The sequence below is a fragment of the Stegodyphus dumicola genome, chromosome 4 (genome assembly GCF_044657685.1).
Source record: "Stegodyphus dumicola isolate Sdum_Otavi_A_Nest chromosome 4, ASM4465768v1".
NCBI lineage: Eukaryota > Metazoa > Arthropoda > Arachnida > Araneae > Eresidae > Stegodyphus > Stegodyphus dumicola.
Window position 1 is genome coordinate 60,890,223 of NC_140771.1, and position 21,569 is coordinate 60,911,791.

The 21,569-nt window shown below is 30.4% G+C and overlaps 1 protein-coding gene across 3 annotated transcripts in view; it reads right to left on the bottom strand.

Annotated features, from left to right (window-relative positions):
* Positions 1–21,569, bottom strand: part of LOC118197492 (mitogen-activated protein kinase kinase kinase 7-like) — a 135,126-nt gene that overhangs the window by 77,477 nt on the left and 36,080 nt on the right. For all 3 annotated transcript variants that reach the window (XM_035369004.2, XM_085815003.1, XM_035369003.2), the window contains 4 exons: positions 16,824–16,959; positions 12,737–12,861; positions 6,537–6,668; positions 2,632–2,689 (listed from right to left, as the gene is read on the bottom strand). In XM_035369004.2, coding sequence (XP_035224895.1) covers positions 2,632–2,689; positions 6,537–6,668; positions 12,737–12,861; positions 16,824–16,959 — 451 coding nt within the window. The remainder of the gene's footprint in view (positions 1–2,631; positions 2,690–6,536; positions 6,669–12,736; positions 12,862–16,823; positions 16,960–21,569) is intronic.

Genomic DNA, 21,569 nt, shown 5'->3' on the forward strand with positions numbered 1-21,569 from the left:
CACACTTTCACTGGAATATAAAGAAGATTTCTGGGATATACTGGGATGTAACATTAAGCAGTTGAGAGTATGTATTTAAGAGGTTAAAGGGATATTGTAACTAGTATTTCAAATCCTGATAACATCCCATACGCTGTCGGTAGGACCTAGATAGGATGTCCTAAGGATATACTGGGATGTGACATTAAGCACTCGGGAGGATGAGTTTAGGAGGAAACTGGGTTATTACGGGATGTCCTGAGGATGTAGTAAGTAGGACTTTAAATCCTAATAACATCCCATACGCTGTCAATGGGACATAGATAGGATGTTTTTAGGATATAATGGGATGTGTTTAGGAAGTTAGTGGGATATCCCGGGATGTCCTGAGGATGCAGTAAGTAGGAGTTCATATCCTAATAACATCCCGCACACTGTCAATGGGACTTAGTTAGGATGTCCTGAGGATATCCTGGGATGTGACATTAAGCACTCGGGAGGAGGTGTTTAGGAGGTTCGCAGGATATTCCGGGATGTCCTGAGGATGTGCGCATATCCCGCGAGCAACATCCTCAGGATATCCCAAGGATGTTTTTGTGCTATGTGGGTACTGTTTTATTTAAAGAATAGCAGTGTCTGCTTTTAATCACAAAACTTTACGAATTATATGCAAAAGTTAAAAATTACTACTTCCCACTTTTACTTACAAGTTTCAAAAATTAACAAGTTTAGTAGCTATGGACTTTCATTTCAGGATACTATTTTTTATTATCTGCAGTACGAATGAAACTAATAAAACTAGTACACTACTACTCTTATATACGCCCTCAGATGTCTGGCGTTGCCAAATGTGGCGATATGTGTTCTGCGCTGGTTTTTGGCACAATTGTGTGTTCTGCGATGATTTTATGGCAACCCTTTTGAAGTTTAAACATTATTTTGCTGGAGTGGTTGTTTCAAATGCGGAACTGATATGAGAACTCATACAAAGAATGGCATTTCTGATTGACTTGTGTGGGTTTGCAGGCAAATGATTGCAGGTAAAGTATGTGGCTGTCAGTGAAGTTTAAGATTTGGATCCTGGTTTTCATGTAGTAAATTTAACTTTGGAGGAAGTTTTTATCGCTACTTTCGAAATTTTGAATCGTAGAAAGACATGCAATATTGCAAAATCGTGGCACTTTTATTCACAGACATTGTGAGACTGGTGAAATTTTATTCACGAATGTATGCTCTCTGTCTCAGAAGATAGGGGGGAAGGCCAAAGTGGTGGAAATTGATAAGTTTTGATGATGTTTGAAATTGATATTTATGCTGTTTGAAGAAACATTTACAATGGTGAGTGCATTTTATTTTATTGTTGTTCTTATTTTGTAGAATGTTATGTTCATTGTTTTTTTGTTATGAATTTCTGTCATTATTGTTGTTTTTTGAATTCTTTGTATTTTAGTTTATTTTGTTGATTTATGTGTAATGCCAAGGCTGTGCACAATACAGATTGTGCAATCCGCTGATGTTTTTTAAGTTAAAACAGAATGCTGTGTACATGGTATTGTTTGAAATTTACTGTTGTTATGTTACTTTATTTTAGTGAGGTGTCCGTAATTCTTAGATTCCTACGCTGCACAGATTGTGAAATTCTCTGATGTTTTTTTAAGTTAAAACAGATCGTTGTGTACATGGATTCTTGTCAAATATTTTGGTTAGAAACTTTACGTTTTTGCTATCTAAATTGTGTGTTAAAAACATGTTTTTTGTAGACATTTTAAGCTTGAAGCTTGGAATGTAGACACAAAATTGAGATAGTAATATGGCACCATGGAGAATCTTGCCAAAAATGTTTGGCGAGAAATTTGTCACCAGCCGAGTGCATGTATAAGAGTAGTTCCAAAACTAGTTCTGAATTTATTTTATTTTGAATAATTTAATGCCTATCACCGTATTTTGTTATGTCCCATTCTGTTCCCAATATATGTTGTAGTGTCTACACATTAAGACTTTGATGTCAGATAATATGTAAAACTGAAAATTCACCATGGTATTGAATTGCAAATCATTATCTTAGTGAGTGAATCTTCTTTAAGATAACTAACTAACCAGATTATATTTTCTTCTGTAGAGGTGATCATCTTAGAGAAGGGATACTCGATGTTGACATTTGCTTATGTTCACAAATACAAGTCACTTTTGACTAGGGGACATAATAGGGAGATGGTTGCTATGAAAATATGAACCGTATTTTCTTTTAGTACACTGTAATGTAGCTATATATATAAAAATGTACATATCCCTAAATCCAAGACCTATCTTTCAATTAAAATACCATCACCAGAAAATTAAGGCTTTGATTCTAAGCAAATGAAATGAATGTAACAGATTGTTCAAATATACAGAATAACATAATGGCCAACATAATGATACCATAAAATGCATTCTACCATTGTTTTCGGAAATGACCAGAATGAAGTTAGTGGTACGTGTTACCATGGCAATAATTATCTAGTTTCCTGGACCAGTTGAAGGCAACAAAATAACAATCTCTCACATCTCAAACATAACTGCCTTATGAAAATTTTTCATGAATATTTTGAACACAGACATATTTTGACTAAGATTAGAATTTAGAAACCGAAAATAGCTTTGAAACATCACCTTGTCATCAGGCTTTCAAGAGGCTTGGGACAACCCTGGATTAAGGGAGGACGTTTACCTATAAAAAAGTATGCATGTTTATTATAAAAATGAATTTTTTTCAAGAGAATTAAGCATTTAACATATCATCACTTCAGCTGTATGCCATTTTTCAAACACAGAATTTTATATTCACTAATATAAACTTGATATATTTACTATAAATAGTATAATAGCAAAATGACTGAATATCTGAATGAAAAATATGGAAATATGGTCTTAATGTTTTTTAAATAAAGGGCTAAACTCCTTTTAATATAGGATTACATTCCTTTATAATGGTCTGATGGGAAAGCAAAAATGAAGATACTATTTTGAGGTGTGCGCAATTGCTTATATCTTCAAAACTAAAAATGTTACAATCAATTTAACTACATCATTAGATAGTTAAAAGACCACATTAGCAAACATACAAATTTTTAAATTGGACAAAGTAATGCATTAAGAATAGTGAAGTTTTTGTGAAGTCAAAGCTTCGTGCAGTTGTGTGACTGCATGTGAGGGGAAAGGTTGTCTGGTAGACAGTCAGTGTGTTTAGGTGGTGTTTGCTGTATTTTGTTTTATTTTATTAAGGTAGTGATGTTATTGTTTATAGAAATTTGACAGGAGTAGCTGATTGTGTACCAAGAGAATATACTGTTAAGCAGCGTAAGAGAATACAGGATACAGAAGCAGGCGATATTTGTATGGTTGATATAATTGTTAATGGACAGTCAAGATTTATTCTAGCATTCGCATATATTTAGCCAACTGTTAATTCAGGAAATTTGAAGATGTTCTTGTTTAGTGCATTGATGAAATATTCTGAGAATATTTTATTGACCAATGAAGTGTTTACAGTAGATACAGCTACATTGAAATAATGCCTACATTGAAATCTATTACTGTGATAGATTTCAATGTAGATGTTATATGAAATGAAAAGGCATTTGATTTTATGAAACATCATTTTAATCACAATATGGTGCAAAGTAACTATCCAAATACACTTTGCAATTCATTTATAGATTTACATTTAGTATACAACTGTAGACATCTTAAATTATATATCTTATTTCTCATATCATTGACCAATTTTACATAAGGACATTTAATGAATAATTATAATAAATAAAAAAATAAAATAAAATATAGTATGTGTGTGTAAGATCTTTTGTTTGTTTTATAACATCCTCATACTTCCATTAGTAATCCTATGCATTAAACACCAGAGCCTCTTCAAACTAACCTACCTTCAATTTTTTTATAAAAATTTCTAACACAGTTAGCACTTTTAGGCTAAAAAATAGTTATTTTTCTAACTCATTATGATACTGTGCCTACTGTCAAAAGAGAGAGCTAATCGTCAATTTTGCTTCATACCTCTGTTACAGATGTAGAAAATATTTTGATAACTTACAATAAAGCAATGATCTTCTATTTAATTTTTATAATAGGTTACAGTAGTAGTATCAACTTTCAAAACTAATTTGAATTCTTTTCAGTTAGCAAGACACGAGCTGTAATTCTGAGTCAAAATGTAAAATTTGGTAGCTTGTTTAAACAATGATGTCAATGTAAATAAATACACAAAGAACATCAATTCAGTCCTTTTCTCTCCTAAATTTTGAGTTGCTTTTTTTCCAAATTCTGATTTTTTTTTTTTTCCCTTTCTTTAAAGAAAAGAAAGAGACTGTTGATTGGTTGTGAGGAATAAAGAAATCAATGTCAGCAAGGCATTGTTCTCCATCTCTAGATTCTTACATAATTGAATTTATGTGGTATCAGAAGATGCAAATATTTTTTGCAATATCAAGTAAAACAGGCAGCTTTATGCAACCTGTCTAATCAGAAATATGTGTGGGAAAATCTATTTCCTACTTTTATATTTCTTTTTCATTTATTAATTTTTTTATCTGGATTTAATTAAAAAAAGTCTGCTTTTGCTTGAAGGTATATATTGTTAGGTTTGCGTTCTAGTTAGATTTTATGCCTAAATTTATGCTTTAATGCTAAATGGCATCTTGTAAAAGAAAAGAATTGGAAGTTGAAAGTGCCATGTTTCCCACTGTCAGACATATAGTTTCATTGCAAGTACTTAAGGAACCACTAAAATTATGTCCTAAGTGCAAATGCTAAAGTCCAAGCCCAGATACTAAAGTCTTTTTTGTGAGCATGCAGAATTGTTGCAATGTCTTAAGCAAAAATCAAATTCTAATATATATTCAAATATAAAGGAAAGCTGTCAAATAATCACTTAAACAATTAGCTTGAAGAAGAGCATGCATTACACTGAATTCAAAGGAAGGTATTTAACTATAATAACACAAAATGCATACACATATGTAGTTTAACTTGATTAATTCAAAGATAAATAAGAATGCAAAATTATGTGAATTATTTAATTTAATCAAAATTTAATTCTGTTAATTCTTATCTTGATTATTGCATTTTCAAACCATTTTTGCTTAGTCTTTCTTTGCATGCATGGAAAAACAAGTTGCAATTACTTTATTTAAAATAAAATTTTAATTTTGAGTTGCTTTATTTAACTTATCTTTAAATAACACTAAAACTTTTTAAGAATGAAAAACAGATCTTAAATAGTCTGAAGCTTTCCCCCCCTAACATGTTTGGAGCTACAGTACTTGACTGAGTAGAGTTCCGCAAACTCTATGATTTCTCCTTTTTTAAATTGCTAAATGATTTCTGCTGGTTAACCAGGATTTTCAATTAGAAGAGACCCTCCAGGGGATATTTCATAGTTTCAGGAGGGAGTGATGCAATTAGACTTTTATTTACAAATTAAGTATTTACTTTTAATTTATGAATATGAAAAACTTTTATTCAAGATTTGATCCTTATCAATGGTTTCTATACTTTTCCTTGTTTAGTTTATATATATATATATATATATATATATATATATATATAAGGTATCTAACTATAAATAAATGTATATGTATTTTTAGAGTTTTGGAAAGAAGGTGGGAGATTATTGTTTAGAAATGGTGAAAGGGATGCGTGGGGGGGGGAATGAGAACCACTAAGATAGACTGTAATAATTTTGAACATTGCCTAAACAGTTCAAGTACATTTTAATTAACATATTGTTGGTATTACAATACATATTTATCCATATGAATGTCTGTACATTTTCCTGTTAGATTCAAAGATTTTTTTACAGTATTCTAATTTTGCAATTTTTGCCCCTTTCCCTTTGCAAGACTATTTCTTAAAACCCATTTAGCAAGTCTGAGGACAGGTTTTGTTCTTTTACAGGAAATTCTGATTCAGCTCATTCCTTCTTTCAAAGTGGCTGAAGAAAGTCAGGTAGCTGCTGTTGATTAAACTCATATTCCTTTCTGTTGCTAGTCATTAGTACACTTGCTAAAAGCTTATAGCTGAATCCTACTGTGAATTAAACTGTTAATTCGTTCTGGGTAAAATGTTTCAGTTTATACCCAAGATTAAAAGTGCTGTATTGTGTTGTATATGCTAGTGGAGATGTTGAATGAGAAGAAAAGAAAAGAAATTAACATGATAATGGAAATGAAACTGGATGCCTTAAGAGGCTGGACAAGGAATTGAAATATTAATAAAATTGCCATGGATTAAGGTGCTGGATGAAATAATATGAGTTGTGAATAACCCACTCCTTCTTTCATCAAACTCAATATTTCGGCAACTTGTCACCCTCTCAGTTCACATTAGGTAGAGTTTCAATATTCTTTTGTTATATCATATGTTCATTGTGTTATTAATTTAATTTTTTTCTTCATCAATAACTGATTACTTTATGTCAGAACCACAAGTATGCAATTGCAATTTATGCACGTCATCATTATGATTATTTTAACTAATAAAAGTAAGTAAAAATACTATACCATTATGGACAGCCCACATGATGCAGAATGCAGTAGCACGCTCACCATCATGAAAAGGCTTTTGTCGGGTCAGAACTTCCCACAAGATTATAGACCAACTGAATATATCACATTTTTCACTATACTGGGAACCTAAAATGCATAATTTTTTCCCTTCTCAAATGTGCATATAAAACAACATATTATATGGTAATTTATTAATAATTTTATACACGAAACAACATACAAAATTACATATCTGTTATTTCATTCTTAGTATGGTGACTTATATCCTTAAAATAACAAAGAAAAATTACACTTTCATGTTACACACTGTGATAATTTTTAGCAAAAAGTGAAAATACAGGAATATGGGTCAACACATATTCATTAAAGAAGCATTTTGTGATAAACCAAAATCACTTCAGAATTAACTGAAGCTGGATTGAATTAACTGAAGCTGGATGGATGCTGCAATTGCAAATCATTTTATAAGTAAGCTATTTATTGCAAATTAGCAGCAAATTTATTTACCCAAACTATTTCACTAGTATCTACAAAGACAGATCCTATATCTTTCCTCTCCCTACCCACAAAAAGATAATTTTCAAATGAGCTTGAGTCTTATTAAGAATAGATTATGTAAACAGATTAATGAGAAGCATAAACGGGCTATATGCATAAAAGGCAGATGCCTTTATGGAAAATTTTCTAAGAGGAATTGGTTCATATTTAGATAATGCATGATTATACATTACATAAATGCCCATGCAGCTAGTGTGTTTACAAGATTTGATCAAAATTCAGCTGTCTTATTCACTAAATCACTGATGGGCACTTGTGCCTTGCCAAATGCATGGTATTCAGAATAGGGAATGTTTAACAGATGTGCATTTGAGCCGAATGATTGTTTATGTTCTGCTGCAAAATACATGCATCTCACTTTAAAAATGATTTTATAGTCTCATCCACCCGATTTTGCTTGTTGGTGTTTCTTATAAGAATGCACAGGATGTCATGCTTAGAAAAACTGCACTATGCTCATCAGAAAACCTAGACAGTAACATTAATAAACAATTTTGAATACTAATAAAAAATGGTGCAAAGAAATTTTATTTAGAACATCAAGCTCATATAAGCCTGAATATAAATAAGTGACAGTGATTTCCAGCGCTGTTTTTAATGATGTTACATTCCCATGCACAATGACAGAATGAAAATCACATATCACATTTCTACACAGAATATGTTGGAAACCATGACTCACATTTTGGAAAAGCTATCTAGTGAAATATATTAAAACAATATTGATACAGTACAAAGTCCGAGATGTGGACGTCCAATATCCAAAATGAATGAAAATCCGTGCCTCAAACCCGATTCTTAATTTCACTTAGGCACGAAATAAGATACCCCATTATTGAAGAAACAATAACTTTAGCATAAATTTGTGTCATCAATTACTTGGCTCTATAGCTGTGCATCTGCTTGGCATACATCTCAAACTGAAACATTCTATGTTGAAACATCGTTGATATTACACCTACTAATATTTTATTTCCCTGACACCCACCTGGCAAATCATTATTTCTTATATTTTGCTTTCATCATTGCATGTTTATCAACACATGACAACTTGAGTAATGACTCATGCAGCAATACCCTAACAATTTTTTTGTTTTTATAACAGTAACTGAATAACAAAGAGTATGGTAACCTTTTACATTGACATTATGCTTGGGGATGATTACAGATTTAAGTTAAATGTGCTAAAAATGTTGACCAGGAAAAATTTAACAAAAATTACTTTCCATATGCTAAAAATAGATTTTTTTAATGATACTCATAGGCTAAAAGATTACATTTAGTGCTACTTGAATTAATAATAACTAATTTGTTATTCACACAAACCTAGAACCAATGCCAGAACTCATATGGCGGCACCAGACGACAGAATTTAGGGAAGACAGCATTTTTGGAATTTAGAGAAGCACTGAGCAACAAAATTAAGGGATGACCAAATTTTTAGAATTAATGAAAGCATTGGGACCCAAACTTTAAGGGCGGCAAAAATGTATAACTAACGGAGGTGCTTGGTAGCAGAATTTAGGACCTGCAGAGACTGTACCAGGGAGTAAGATAGCTAGTGGCAGCCCTCGATAAGCATTAAGTATATGTGGGAATTTATTTATTCAGGACTTGGATAAGCCTTAAGCATATACAAGAAATAGACATAAGTATAATAAATAGCTAAACTAATAAAGTTAATTGTCTCAGTGTGCAATAGAAGAAACACAAAATTTAGCGGAAGAACTGGTGTTGCGTCGCCAATCTCATGATACATAGCCAATAATGTATAGTGGATGCTATAAGGCTAAGCTAAAATTATACTTTACTAATTTCAAGGAATTTCAGTTAATATAGCAGACTGCACTGTTCCTTAACTTTCTAATTTGATCCAGCTTATTACTTTATTATTATTATTATTATTATTTTTTATTTTTGCAAGCTGTTATTATTACAGCACTTTTATGATAAATGAAGTTTGAGCTTTTGATTATGTCGAAAAGAGTTTCTAATTCTGGAGCTGCAGCAGGATCTACGAAGCAAAAACATGTTTCGAAGTCCATTAAACAAAAAGTGGAATAGCTGCAAAAAATGGATAAAGGTATATCTGTTTAAAAAGTATAAGAGGAGTATGGCATTCAAAAGTCAATTGTATATGGCATTAAAAAAATGGAATTTTTCATGAATTCTGACACCACACTTACAATGAATAACTGAAAAATTATTCATTATGCTAGAAGTTACAATCATGATAAAGTGATGATTGAATGGGCCAGACAGCATTGCAGTCAGGGCATGCCATTGACGGGTCCCATGATAATGGCTCAATGTTCCTGATTAGCTTTCTAAAACAGATGATTCTTTAATAATAAAAATAAGCTTGTAAGCTTCAGAATTTCTTCATATTTATCACACACATTTTGCATTTACTGCTTCTATGAAGCAAACATAATATATGAATGAAATCAGACGATGTGATGTTCTTACAGATGAGAAAAAGTCTTAGCTATTTTCATTGACAACAGACTACATAATATATGAATGAAATCAGATGATGTGATGCTCTTACAGATGAGAAAAAGTCTTAACTATCAGACTTTGAAAGTAAACTAGCTGAAAGCTATAGTACATTTAGGAAGATTCTGGAGATAACATGGGGTGCCTTACCAAACTTATACTGATCCCATATTATTTATCAGATAGATTAACACAGAAACATTGATCTCAAAATCATACAATTTTTATAATTTTTATTGCAGAAGTAGGTTATCTTCTAAATGATCTTTTAATGGGATGAGGAACAATTAAAAAACTGGAATGTTTCTCTGCAAAAAGACCAACGAAATTTTTTAAAAAATTTATTTTGCATATTTCTAATAAACTGTAATGGGGTTTTTCAGTACAGGTAGAAATAAATAAAAGTTTAAATTAATTTAAACTTGAAATTGAAAGAATGTATTTGGACATAACAGAATAACCAATTCTGACAAATATGTAAGGGAGAAGAAGAGGGCATGCTTTGGTTTTGTGTTTCAGCAGAATAAGGAATTTTTGATCTAAACACTTTACAATAAAAAAATATTATTAACCTAGTATATAATTTTATCATTGTTTAAACTTATCTCTTTCAATATATAATACTAATAACAAAAAAATAACTAAATCTGGACTATGACAGATAACTCACTAAAACTGTTTTAGTTGCATCATTAGTTTCTATATCCAATTCTTTTTCTTCACAATGTGATTCAAAGATTAATATTTCATATTTATCTATACATATTAAAACATTTATTATTGCATTATAGTCTTAGAAAAATATTTTAGTCTTACTTAAATTAACAGCTCTTGATAATTTTTCTTCATACGATTATTTGCAAATTTAACAATTTTACCTACATTAAATATTAAAATATTTACTTTTGCTTTCCACATAGAAATTATTATTTTCCCTGCTCGGACTGAAAGATTATCTGTCAGGGGGGATGAAACTTATGTGAATATTAGCAGCTTCGCTGCCAGCCTTCGTCTGGCTTTTAAATGTACCTGAAAAATGGCTGAAGGAAACACCAAACAAATAATTTAAAAACTGCATAGAATTTTACTCTGCAGAACAACTTCACAAAAAAAAAAAAAAAAAAAAAAAAAAAAAAAAAAAAAAAAAAAAGTTATTACGTATACCAAAATTACAATGAAATAAGCAATATCCCTTAATACAAATATTAGTTACCCTAATAAATAAATTAACCAAATTCCCCTTGCAAAATCTTAAGAACTCAAATGGTATAAAGGAGGTTAAGAACTTTGTTTCCTAAAAAAAATCACTCAAAACTTTTCAATATCTTAAAAACATTGTTTCCTAGAAAAATCACTCAAAACTTTTCAATATCTTAAAAGCAGTGAAATAAGCAATAAATAACATAAAAGAATACAAAAAACAAAAAAATTCTGAAAAGAGAAGTATAATTAATGACATTTTATCTCATATTTTCAAGAGAAAAAAATTACAATGAAATAAGCTATATCTCTTAATACAAATATTAATTATCCTAATAAAAAATTAACAAACTTTCCGTTGAAAAAAAAAAATCATGCAAAACTTTTCAATATCTTACAAACAGTGAAATAAGCAAACAATAACATGAAAGCAACTCAAAAACCAGAAAATTCCGCACAGAATTTTACTCTGCAGAACAACTTTATAAAAAAATAAATAAATAAATAAATAAAAATGTATTATATGTATGTAAAAATGACAATGAAATACGCTAATCTCTTAAAAACAGTGACATTAGAAATATGATGAAAACCTGTTGCCAAACCCATATTTCTAAAAGAATGAAACTATTTAAAATGATGCAATTTCATTAAAAATCTATCAACAACAATAAGGAAAATTGTTGCCAAAATCACATTTTTAAAGATGTGAGATGTGAAAAGTGTACTCGGAAGCTTCATTTAAAAAATCTTTTAAAAATACAAAATATTATCATTTTTCTAAAATTCTCTTTTTAAAAGCAGTCACAAGGATGAAAGTTTAACGTGTCCAAAAATCAAAGAAAAATAAACTGTACATTTTTAAAAAAAAGTTTTTTTAGAAAAAATCCCGTTGAAAAGGTGTTAAGCTCACGTTGTTAAATAAATTCGTATTTAATCGATTTATTGAAACACGAAATTTATTTTAAGTTCGTAAAATAGCTAAGTGCCTACGTTTCATGACGATGTGAAAATGGAGTGTGCAGAGTAAAATCTCGCCTTCCTATAGCCCATTATGTCTCAAAATGATGCGATTTCATCACAATACATAAAATAAAAAAATCCTAATTTGAATTTCGAAAAAATTGCTTCGAGGTGCACTGGCTCTTGTCTAGATGCACCTATGTACCAAATTTCGTAGCCGTGGGTCTATTAGCTTACGCGCAGCGCGAATGAAAGACACACACACACACACACATACAGACAGACTCTTTGTTTTATTACATGTAGAGATAAAAAGGGGGATATCGCAGCTGAAGGAAAAAAAAGATAGCAAAATTTAGCTAACCTTTTTCGCACCCAGCAGTGTGGTTAAGTCTCCCAAATTTTGTTGGTGTGAGGGATCTATCCATTAATAATAGGATGCAGATTTAAACACTAATGACTGTAACTAAAATAATATATAACGATAGATACATTAATGTTGTATACAAGCACGTATGAAAGCTTAATAAGAATAAAGAGCAAAAGAATCATAAGATACAGTAATTGGGCGTGATTGACACGCACGCATCTTGGCATTTCTAGGGTTACCAGAGGTGAGTTGAAAAAAAAAAATCATTTTTTTTTCTGCTCAAATGCCTGATTAATTTACACCAGCTGTATAACTCAGTTAGAAGTTCAGATGTACAGAACACAGCTGCTAAGCACAGTTTTTTAAAAGACTTTTTTTTTAATACTTCTAGTAAGGTAGCAGTTACTACTTATAAAAATGCACAATTCTGTTTCACAAATGATCGCTTGTTAACATAAAGATGCATAAATAAATAAAAGAGAGGGATAATCTAACATTCCTCAGTCCAGAATAAATCCAAATATAAGATTAATAATGTAAAACTAACATAAGAACTTCTTAAAAAAATTGCACACTAAAAAATATTAATACAAAAATTTAATACCTTCAAACACTTCTGGAGCCATCCAAGCAGCACTACCTTTACTATTAGTCATATTTGTGTGCTTATCACATGCAGTGCCAAAATCACATATTTTCAATACAGTACCACCATTTACTAATAAAAGGCTGCCAAAAATAAATAAAACATGATAGAAGGCATGAACAATGCATGTGAATAAGTAATAAAGTTGAATGAAATGTACCAAATATTTTATGCTTACAGTACAAGTTAAGTATGATATGGTGTAAAGCAGTCTTTACAAAGTGCAACTTGACACATTTGGCGAAAATAGGCCAAGTTTCTTTAGTCATATATTTGTTCCCTAATTCCTTAAAAACACTTGCAAATGTAAAAACCCATTTTAAGGTGGGTTTTGTTTGCCCAATAGGGAATGAAATCTAATCTCTGGGACATATGTGCCCATTAGGACTGAAAAGGTTCAATAACATACACAATATACATGAAAATTACACTTTTATGAACTAATTTGTTTCCAACAGAAATTCCTAAAGCAGTAATTCATAAAGTCAGAATTGATTATTAAATAAAACTTTACATGCGTTGTTGTTACGCTGACACTATATTTAAACTGCCATGTCTCATGCAAAGTTTTAATTGAAACTGCCATGTCTCATGCAAAGTTTTAATTGATTATTAATTAAAACTTTGCATGAGACATGGCAGTTTAAATATAGTGCCAGCATAACAACAAAGAAACTTGGGATAGTTTTTATTTATTACCCTAATTTTTAATATCAAAAGATGAATTAGTGATTCTAAGGCTTCATAAAGTTAAATAAGACTGTATTGCATTTTACACAAACAAATTCAAAGTAAATGATTTTTTTTTTTTTTTTTTATTATTTGAAATTTTAGATTTGATTCAACTATATTTTTTAAATGATAAAAAGATCAAACCTGAAAGAAATACTACATTAATAATACCAACCACTTAATTATCAGAGCTTAAATAACAAAAAATAAGCCAATAACAATGTAATATGATCTTTGCATGTGCTAAAGCAAATATTAAAATGGATGTAGCAAGTTTAAAAATGCAATTTATTACATAAAGCTGCAGATTTTGAGACCAAAGAACAGGCAATGTTCTGTTAAAATGGTTATTAGCATTTAATTCAGGGCAAATATTATAAATGTATACATTTCAGAGTTTCATAGTTTTAAGAGAATATTATGTGAATACTGTACATCATGCTTTTAAAGTTAAAAAACAACTTGCAATAACAAATGATTTTGAAATAAATAATAAATAAAATGGATGGAAGGAAAGTTATGCATGCTAAATTATGTGATAAAATCTGTCTTATTTATGTCTTTTATCTCTGTAATATTCATACTTGTAACATGCAGTTGCTAAATAAGAATACAAATTTTTGGACTTACAGACTGTAAATTAGGAAAAGTAAAAATTAGCAATGTACATAATTAAATTAATAGCTAAGATGACTGCAGAGCAGTTATAATACAAAGAAGATTATTTCTCATTTTAATTTTACACTGCTATATTTTTCCCATTTGCAAAAATACTATTATGCTTAGGAATCCAATTGTAACATAAACTATTTATCTTTCAGTTTCAAAAGCTGAAGAAAGTCCTAGCAGTGATAATTTTAGTTAATGTACCAGCCACTACTGAGCTTAAAATCTAGACTGCTGCCAATGAATTGCCCCCTCCCCCACACTTTCTCAAATTTATGCTTTAAACAATACTTGTTTTAATGCAATCTGAATGGCCTCTATCTCTTCACTGAAAATCATCTATGTTTACCTGCAAAAGCATAAAAACAGAAAAGACTCAGAAAAACTTCCAAGCTTGCTATCATACAGACATCAGAATATGACACATCCATATACATGTATAACTACTCACACTCTGGACATTCAGTGCCAGCAGTCTTAAAGGCTCAGCACCTTAAAACATCTGTGGAAGAATTTTTCTTGACCTCTTGAACAAAATGCCTACACAATTCAGATTTATCTCAGTTTGAATTATGTTCAAAGGATTCACTGTTATTAAAAATAAATAAATAAATAAAATAATGATTTCCTGCACTTTATCCATGTTTTTATCTATTAGATAGTGAATTGGATGAACTATATTCAATCTTTAAACTTCTAGTTTCTTGAAGAATGTAAGTACATTATCTTTCAATACAAAAATTAAACGATGATTAGCTATTTTAATTATGACAAAGCACTTGAAGGCTATCTGCTTAAGGGAAAGGATGCCCTCATCGAGGACTTCATGAGGGAAATTGGCTCGTACACAAAAAGAAAATCATGCAAATCCCCATGGAGCGTTTGCTGGGATTTTAACTCCAGACAAAATTAAATGATATATTATATTTATTATATGCATTTTAAAAATGTTAGGTTATTTATGCGAAACAGATATGTTTTTCAGAAATACATTTTAAGGAAGGAAAATATACTCTTTTATTCAATGCTATATGACACATGTTAGAAATTAATTACATATACAGTCAAAAGTCTTTAATCCGGAATGATCTATAATCCGGACCTCAAAGCTACAAACTTTTGGCGCATGCAAAGGTATTATGCACATATACGTTTACGCATGCGCATTTAATGTTATACATTAAACGGTATTATTAACGGACGGTATAAGCTAAGCTAAAATTATCTAATTATCTATTTCAGTTAATGTTGCAGATTGCTTTGTTCCTTAATCTTCTAATTGGATCTGGCTTATTATTTTTTGCAGACTGTTAGAGCAATTTTATAAAACTAAGCTTGAACTTTCGATTATGTCAAAAAGAATTTCCGATTCTGGAGCTACCAAAGGATCTACAAAGCGAAAGCATGTTTCGATGTCCATCAAACAAAAAGTGGAATTGCTGCAAAAAATGGATAAAGGCATATCCTTTGTTTCTCTAACCATTCCGAATCTGTTTATCAATTTCACGCTGCTCTCGTGGGGGGAAACGTCGCGGCAGCGCAATGAACTGGAAGTTGATCTGTCAGCACTATCCTTATCTTCAAGGCAGATGTTTTTATTTTATTCGGCTTATAATTCCTTACTAAATGTAGTATTTCATCTCGATGTACTCTGTCTTTGATATGATATAAATCAAATTCCTCGTCATTATAAATATCACGAATACACATCAAATAGTTGTCTGGTTGCAATTTTCTAATTTCGACTATGCGTAATGTATGCTTTAGGCATGTGCGCATTGAAAGAAATGTTTAATAAAGTAAACAAATAAAAATACAAATTTTTTTTTTGTAAATTTTGATACCCTTTAGATCATAATTGCTTTTTATTTCATAAATTATGGTTTCATATTTTTAATTTTATGATTTCTGCATGCCATCTTACCAGATTTAAACTGATGATCTATAATCCGGAAAAACTGATAATCTGGAATCGCCGAAGTCCCGACGAGTTCGGATTAAAGACTTTTAACTGTACTACTATTCAGTATGACCTAAATTTGGATAATAAACATGGAAGGGAATATTTGAGATTTTATAAATTGTACAACAAAGCTATGGTTTTTTTAACCATTTTTGAGATAAATGAATATTGTTGTTTATTTATGGATTTAAAAAAAAAAAAAAAAACTTGAATCAATTGATTTTGTTTATATTTCATATTAATACAAAATTTTAACACTAAAATTAAAGAAATATTAAGCAGAATATGGCTAACATTCCCAAATAAATGTGTTCAGTAATAAATGAATGTTATATTTAGAGTGCATACATAAAATTGAAAAGAAAAATCTTGCACTCTATTTCTAAAAGAACACTATTTCTGGCTAATTCTATTTTTTAATAACAAAGTTATTTAAAATATTTACTTTATTATATATAAAAAAAGTTACAAGAAAAATCTACATTTATCACACACAGATACATGAGCTGTTATGAATAAAATATATATATAAAAAAAATTGCATTTATTTTTTGCATACATACATATGAATATTCCCAAGTTGTGGTCCAACTGTTTTTAGAACTCAATAGAAAAGTTTTTTTAAAAAATTTAATAATTTCTCTTTTAATTAAGAGGAAAAGAACTTAAAGAATTTATCCTTACTTGGGAGGCTTAAGATCTCGATGGATAAGAGGACGTGGTTTCATATTATGAAGATATGCAACACCATTGGCTGTCTGAAGGAGCCAACTGATGGCATGTGCTGCTGTATACTGAACTTGTTTCATAACATGAAGAACTTTAAATATAAAGAAATAGAAAAAACAGCATCTTACAATCACGCTAAATGATAAAATAGCTGTAAATTAATTAAATATTCTCAATACAGAAATGATACCACCATCACAGAAAATAAATTATACATAACTAACAAACTCATATAAATTTATGTCCAACCAACCAACAAATACCTCAAATGGAAATATAATTATTTTTATTGAATTCCATTCTACACTGTGTGTTTTCCTGAAGAAATCAACTAACTCTGTTGTTTTGATTCTTTTCGGGAGGAGACGGTATGCATTTCTCCTTCCCCCCTAATATTTATCTCCTCATTTTTCTACATTTCAGAGGTTTTTACACCATTTTATCTTTCTCATTATACATTTTCATTCAAACTTTTTAATCCTTCTTTAAACCATAATATCATCACACTTTAATGTTCACAAGTTGTTTTTTTAATCTATCCAGTATTTTTGGCATTTATACAAAGTGGCAGGTAAAATATCAGATTGATGCTAGTTTGTCTCTCCTGCATCATTGTTATGACAACTGTAGGCTATCATAGAGATTACAAAATCCATGATCAGATCACATAGGTTTAAAAAAAAATTCTGAAGGAGTTTAGGCAGATGTACTACCTTCAATAGAGAATCACAATAGTGAAGGCTCATAGCAGGCAGCGGAGTTGTTCCCTTTTTGTGTTTTACCCTATAATAGTTTTTTTTTTTTTCCCCACTGCAGTACAGGCTGTAATATGGTATGTATACAGAATCATATAAACAGAAATAATATACACTTACTATAAAAAATCTGCATACAAGTGACCTATCATGCAATGATCACTATTTAAACAGAGTTTTTCTAACTAAATACAACTTTTATTGATTCCTCAAACATCTTATGGTACAAGCAACATATTAATACAAAATTTTAAGATTAAAATTAATGAAATATTAAGCAAAATATGGCTAATATTTCCAAAGAAATCTGTTCTATAATAAATGAGTGTTATATTTCAAGTGCATACATAGAATTGAAAAGAAAAATCTTACACTCTATTTCTGGCTAATTCTATTTTTAATAACAAAGTTATTTAAAATATTTACTTTATTATATATAAAAAAATTACAAGAAAAATCTACATTTATCACATACAAATACATGAGCTGTTATGAATAAAATATAAAAAAATTTTGCATTTATTTTTTGCATACACACATATGAATATTCCCAAGTTGTGGACCAACTGTCACAGTGTTTTTAGAACCCAATTGAAAAGTTTTTTTTCTTTCAAATTTAATAATTTCTTTTTTAATTAAAAGGAAAAGGAACTTAAAGGATTTATCCTTACTTAAGAGGTTTACGATTTCGATTTGTAAGATCAAATCATATAAACAAAAATAATATACATTTACTATCAAAAGTCTGCATACAAGTAACCTATCCTGCAAGGATCACTATGTAAACAGAACTTTTCTGAATCAATACAACTTTCATTGATTCCTCAAACATCTTATGGTACAAGCAACAATCACCTAAGTGTTACATAAAATTATCCAAATATTCAAAGCTTAAAGAATGAGACGAAGTGTGTGCATCAAAAGTCTATGTACACTAACAAAAACATTTATAAAAACTGATTGTAACTAAAAAATAATACTTTGTGAAGCATCCTTTCCTTTTTATAATCTCTCACAACCTATTTGGCATGGATTCAACCAGTTTGGAGGTCATTTCTGTAATTATTTTCATAATAATTTGTTCCATTATTATATTATATATCTAAGCATTTCTTTAGATGTTATTTCATGCTCCCTGTTTCTCTATTCCAGTAAATTCCACAAATACTCTTTGGGTTTAGGTCTGGGTATTGGAGTAATAGTTTGACATATGGTAGAGTAGCCATAGCCTCACCATGTATACTGGTATTCGGGGTCATTACGAATCGTTTTTCAGTCTGTTGTGTCATTAGATTTCTTCCATTTAACATGAACTTTCAAAGTCCTCTGATATTTGTCCTATATTTTCTCTGATAGGACGGCATTCAGAAATGTTCTATCTCATTGAATTAAAAACATTCCAGAATATTATTCTTTAAAACATAGTCAGTACGAGTAACACTGCTCAATAATCGCATTAACTTCAATCAACAAATGCATTTTTATCAAAGTTTAATCATAAATTTTCATGCTGCTTCATAGAGTTCCAGGAACAAATCTACGGGACTGAAATCATGTAGCTAAGTACGTAAACCCCAAGTACATTGTTGATTTGTAATTCATGATCACTTTTTTCATCAACGAATGTCTCCTATTAACAGTTTCAGCAACTGCTCTAAGAAATCTCCTTCTTTTCCAAAGATCTACAATGATCTTTCTTTAAGCAATTCTGATCTCCTTTCTGTTCCTGACATGAAATCCCACCAGTATTTAAAATCTCAAGTCCTATTTAATTTAAATCAAGTACAAGTATTCAAAATTTATTTAGTAATAGAGGCTTACAATTACTAAAAAAGTAACTTGGTGGAATTATCTCACAGTAAAATGTCTTTAAATGCACTCATTTTAAGTGGATTCTGACTTAGGCGAAGGTGACTGGCGACTGTTTCACGGTGATTCTTGTTTTTTTTTTTTCTGTTTGAACAAGGTTAAGTTCAAGGATCACAGAAAGGTGTGATTTTTTCAGTGAAATTTCAATAGTGATCTGAGCACAAAATGGAAATGATTCAATGCACACAGACTTTCGGTGGTACGTGCATGTACACTGCAGTTTATTCTTCCAAAACTGGGAAAACAAAAGCACAGTGGAGAACCAGTAATAATGATTCATGCCAAGTTGTTGGAGATTATAGTGTAGCAGTGACTTGTAACAGAGAAAGGATGAAGACCATCTATGTCTAGTTCATCGTTGCTTGTAACCTCTTCGGTTACTTCATGTACAATTTCTGCATCTCCTTTGCCCACTGCCAAAACTTTATAATCTGTTCAATTAATATGAAAATCTTGAAAACAATAGTATAGTTGACTGTATATAATGACACATAATTCACATATTTCCTATCGGATGGATCTTCACAGACAATTAAAACTGACCTTGCCCTGTGTAATATTTGATAATTATAGTCACATTTCTATAAACTCACAATATAAAATAAAAAGTAAGCCTTATATTTTCAGTCCCTAGCCCTTGATTTTCAACAAAGGCGTTGCAAAGGTCATCAAATTACATATGGAGGGGTGCAGCAGATGAAGACAGGAGAGGAGAGCATGTGACGCAGCTCACTTGGAGGAGAAATGAATGGGCATCGAAGTCTTCTTGTATTCGACTTGGTGTTTGGAAGTACGCTTTTCAGAGCTACTGTTATTGTTTCCAGAAGTGCTGTAATAGTTTCTGCATTCCTAATTAACTCACGTAAATAAATTCTGATGTTAATATGAATAATTCTGTGTCTTATTTTATGAATTTATATTAATCATTCTGGTATGAATATAGCAAATAATACTTTTTTTTAACTCAAAAATCTAATTCTCTAAAAAAGGTCATTTCTATTACATTGCACTGTAATTACATCACTTGTTACAATTGCTGACTTTGGGATATTAAAAATGCATATCTGCTACTGCTAAACCAACCTATTTGTATGAAAATCTTTTTTTAAAAACAACATTTCCACTGGTATTAGTATGACTAGCGAGTACTGGTATTTTGCAAAATTCTTTTTTGTATCAACAACAAATTTTGCAGTATCATTGTTAATGACTTTCTGAATCATATTCTGGATCAATGAACATACTTATAAAGAAAACAAATAATTAGCCTTAAGATTTTCTGAATTTAAACTCATTTTTGTGATTATTTGTTTAATAAAGAGTTATCCCAAAATTTCAGATCTTAACTCTGTCATCAGAGGCATATTTTGAATCGGGGCTGTGGAGTTGGTAGGGAAAATGTCTGACTCTGACTCCTGGAATTTTAAAGACTCCGATTTCCTCATGTATATATATGTAAACATATACACATGGGTTACAGCTTATTTTTTTAACATAAAAGAAGTAATAGATGCTACAGGAAACATAGCAAATTATTTACATTAATTAGCATTTATTAAGAAATGGAAAAACTTGCATTAATTATTTCTAAGAAACAGTATAGCTTTGGCAAGATCTTCTTTGTTGGAGGGCCATAGATCCAATTTAATAACCTGAGAAGAGTCTTTCCACACTAACTTGAGTAGGAAGAAGAGCTCTTACTATTAGGGCTACTTCTTTTAACTTTTCAGGATAGATTTTCTAAAATAGGTGTCTTGCAAGTGCAATAATATTTCTCTATTTCTTCAAAGACCGTGTAGAAATTTTGTTTGTATTTTTTCATTTTTACGTCTAAAGGCTCTTGGTTCTTCATTTTCATTCGCTTTGTCTTAGCCTTTTCAATATTATCCAAAAATATTTATCAAAATCTAATTCATCATTGGAAGAGGATGATAGAGACTCAATTAAAATGTCTGCAGTTTGACTGTCCCGATTTGAATTCTCCAATTGTTCTAAGAATAATTTCATTCTTAATGAAAGTTCATAGATGGCTTTCTTTGCCTTTTTAATTTGTTCGTCATCCAAGAAAATTCAGTGT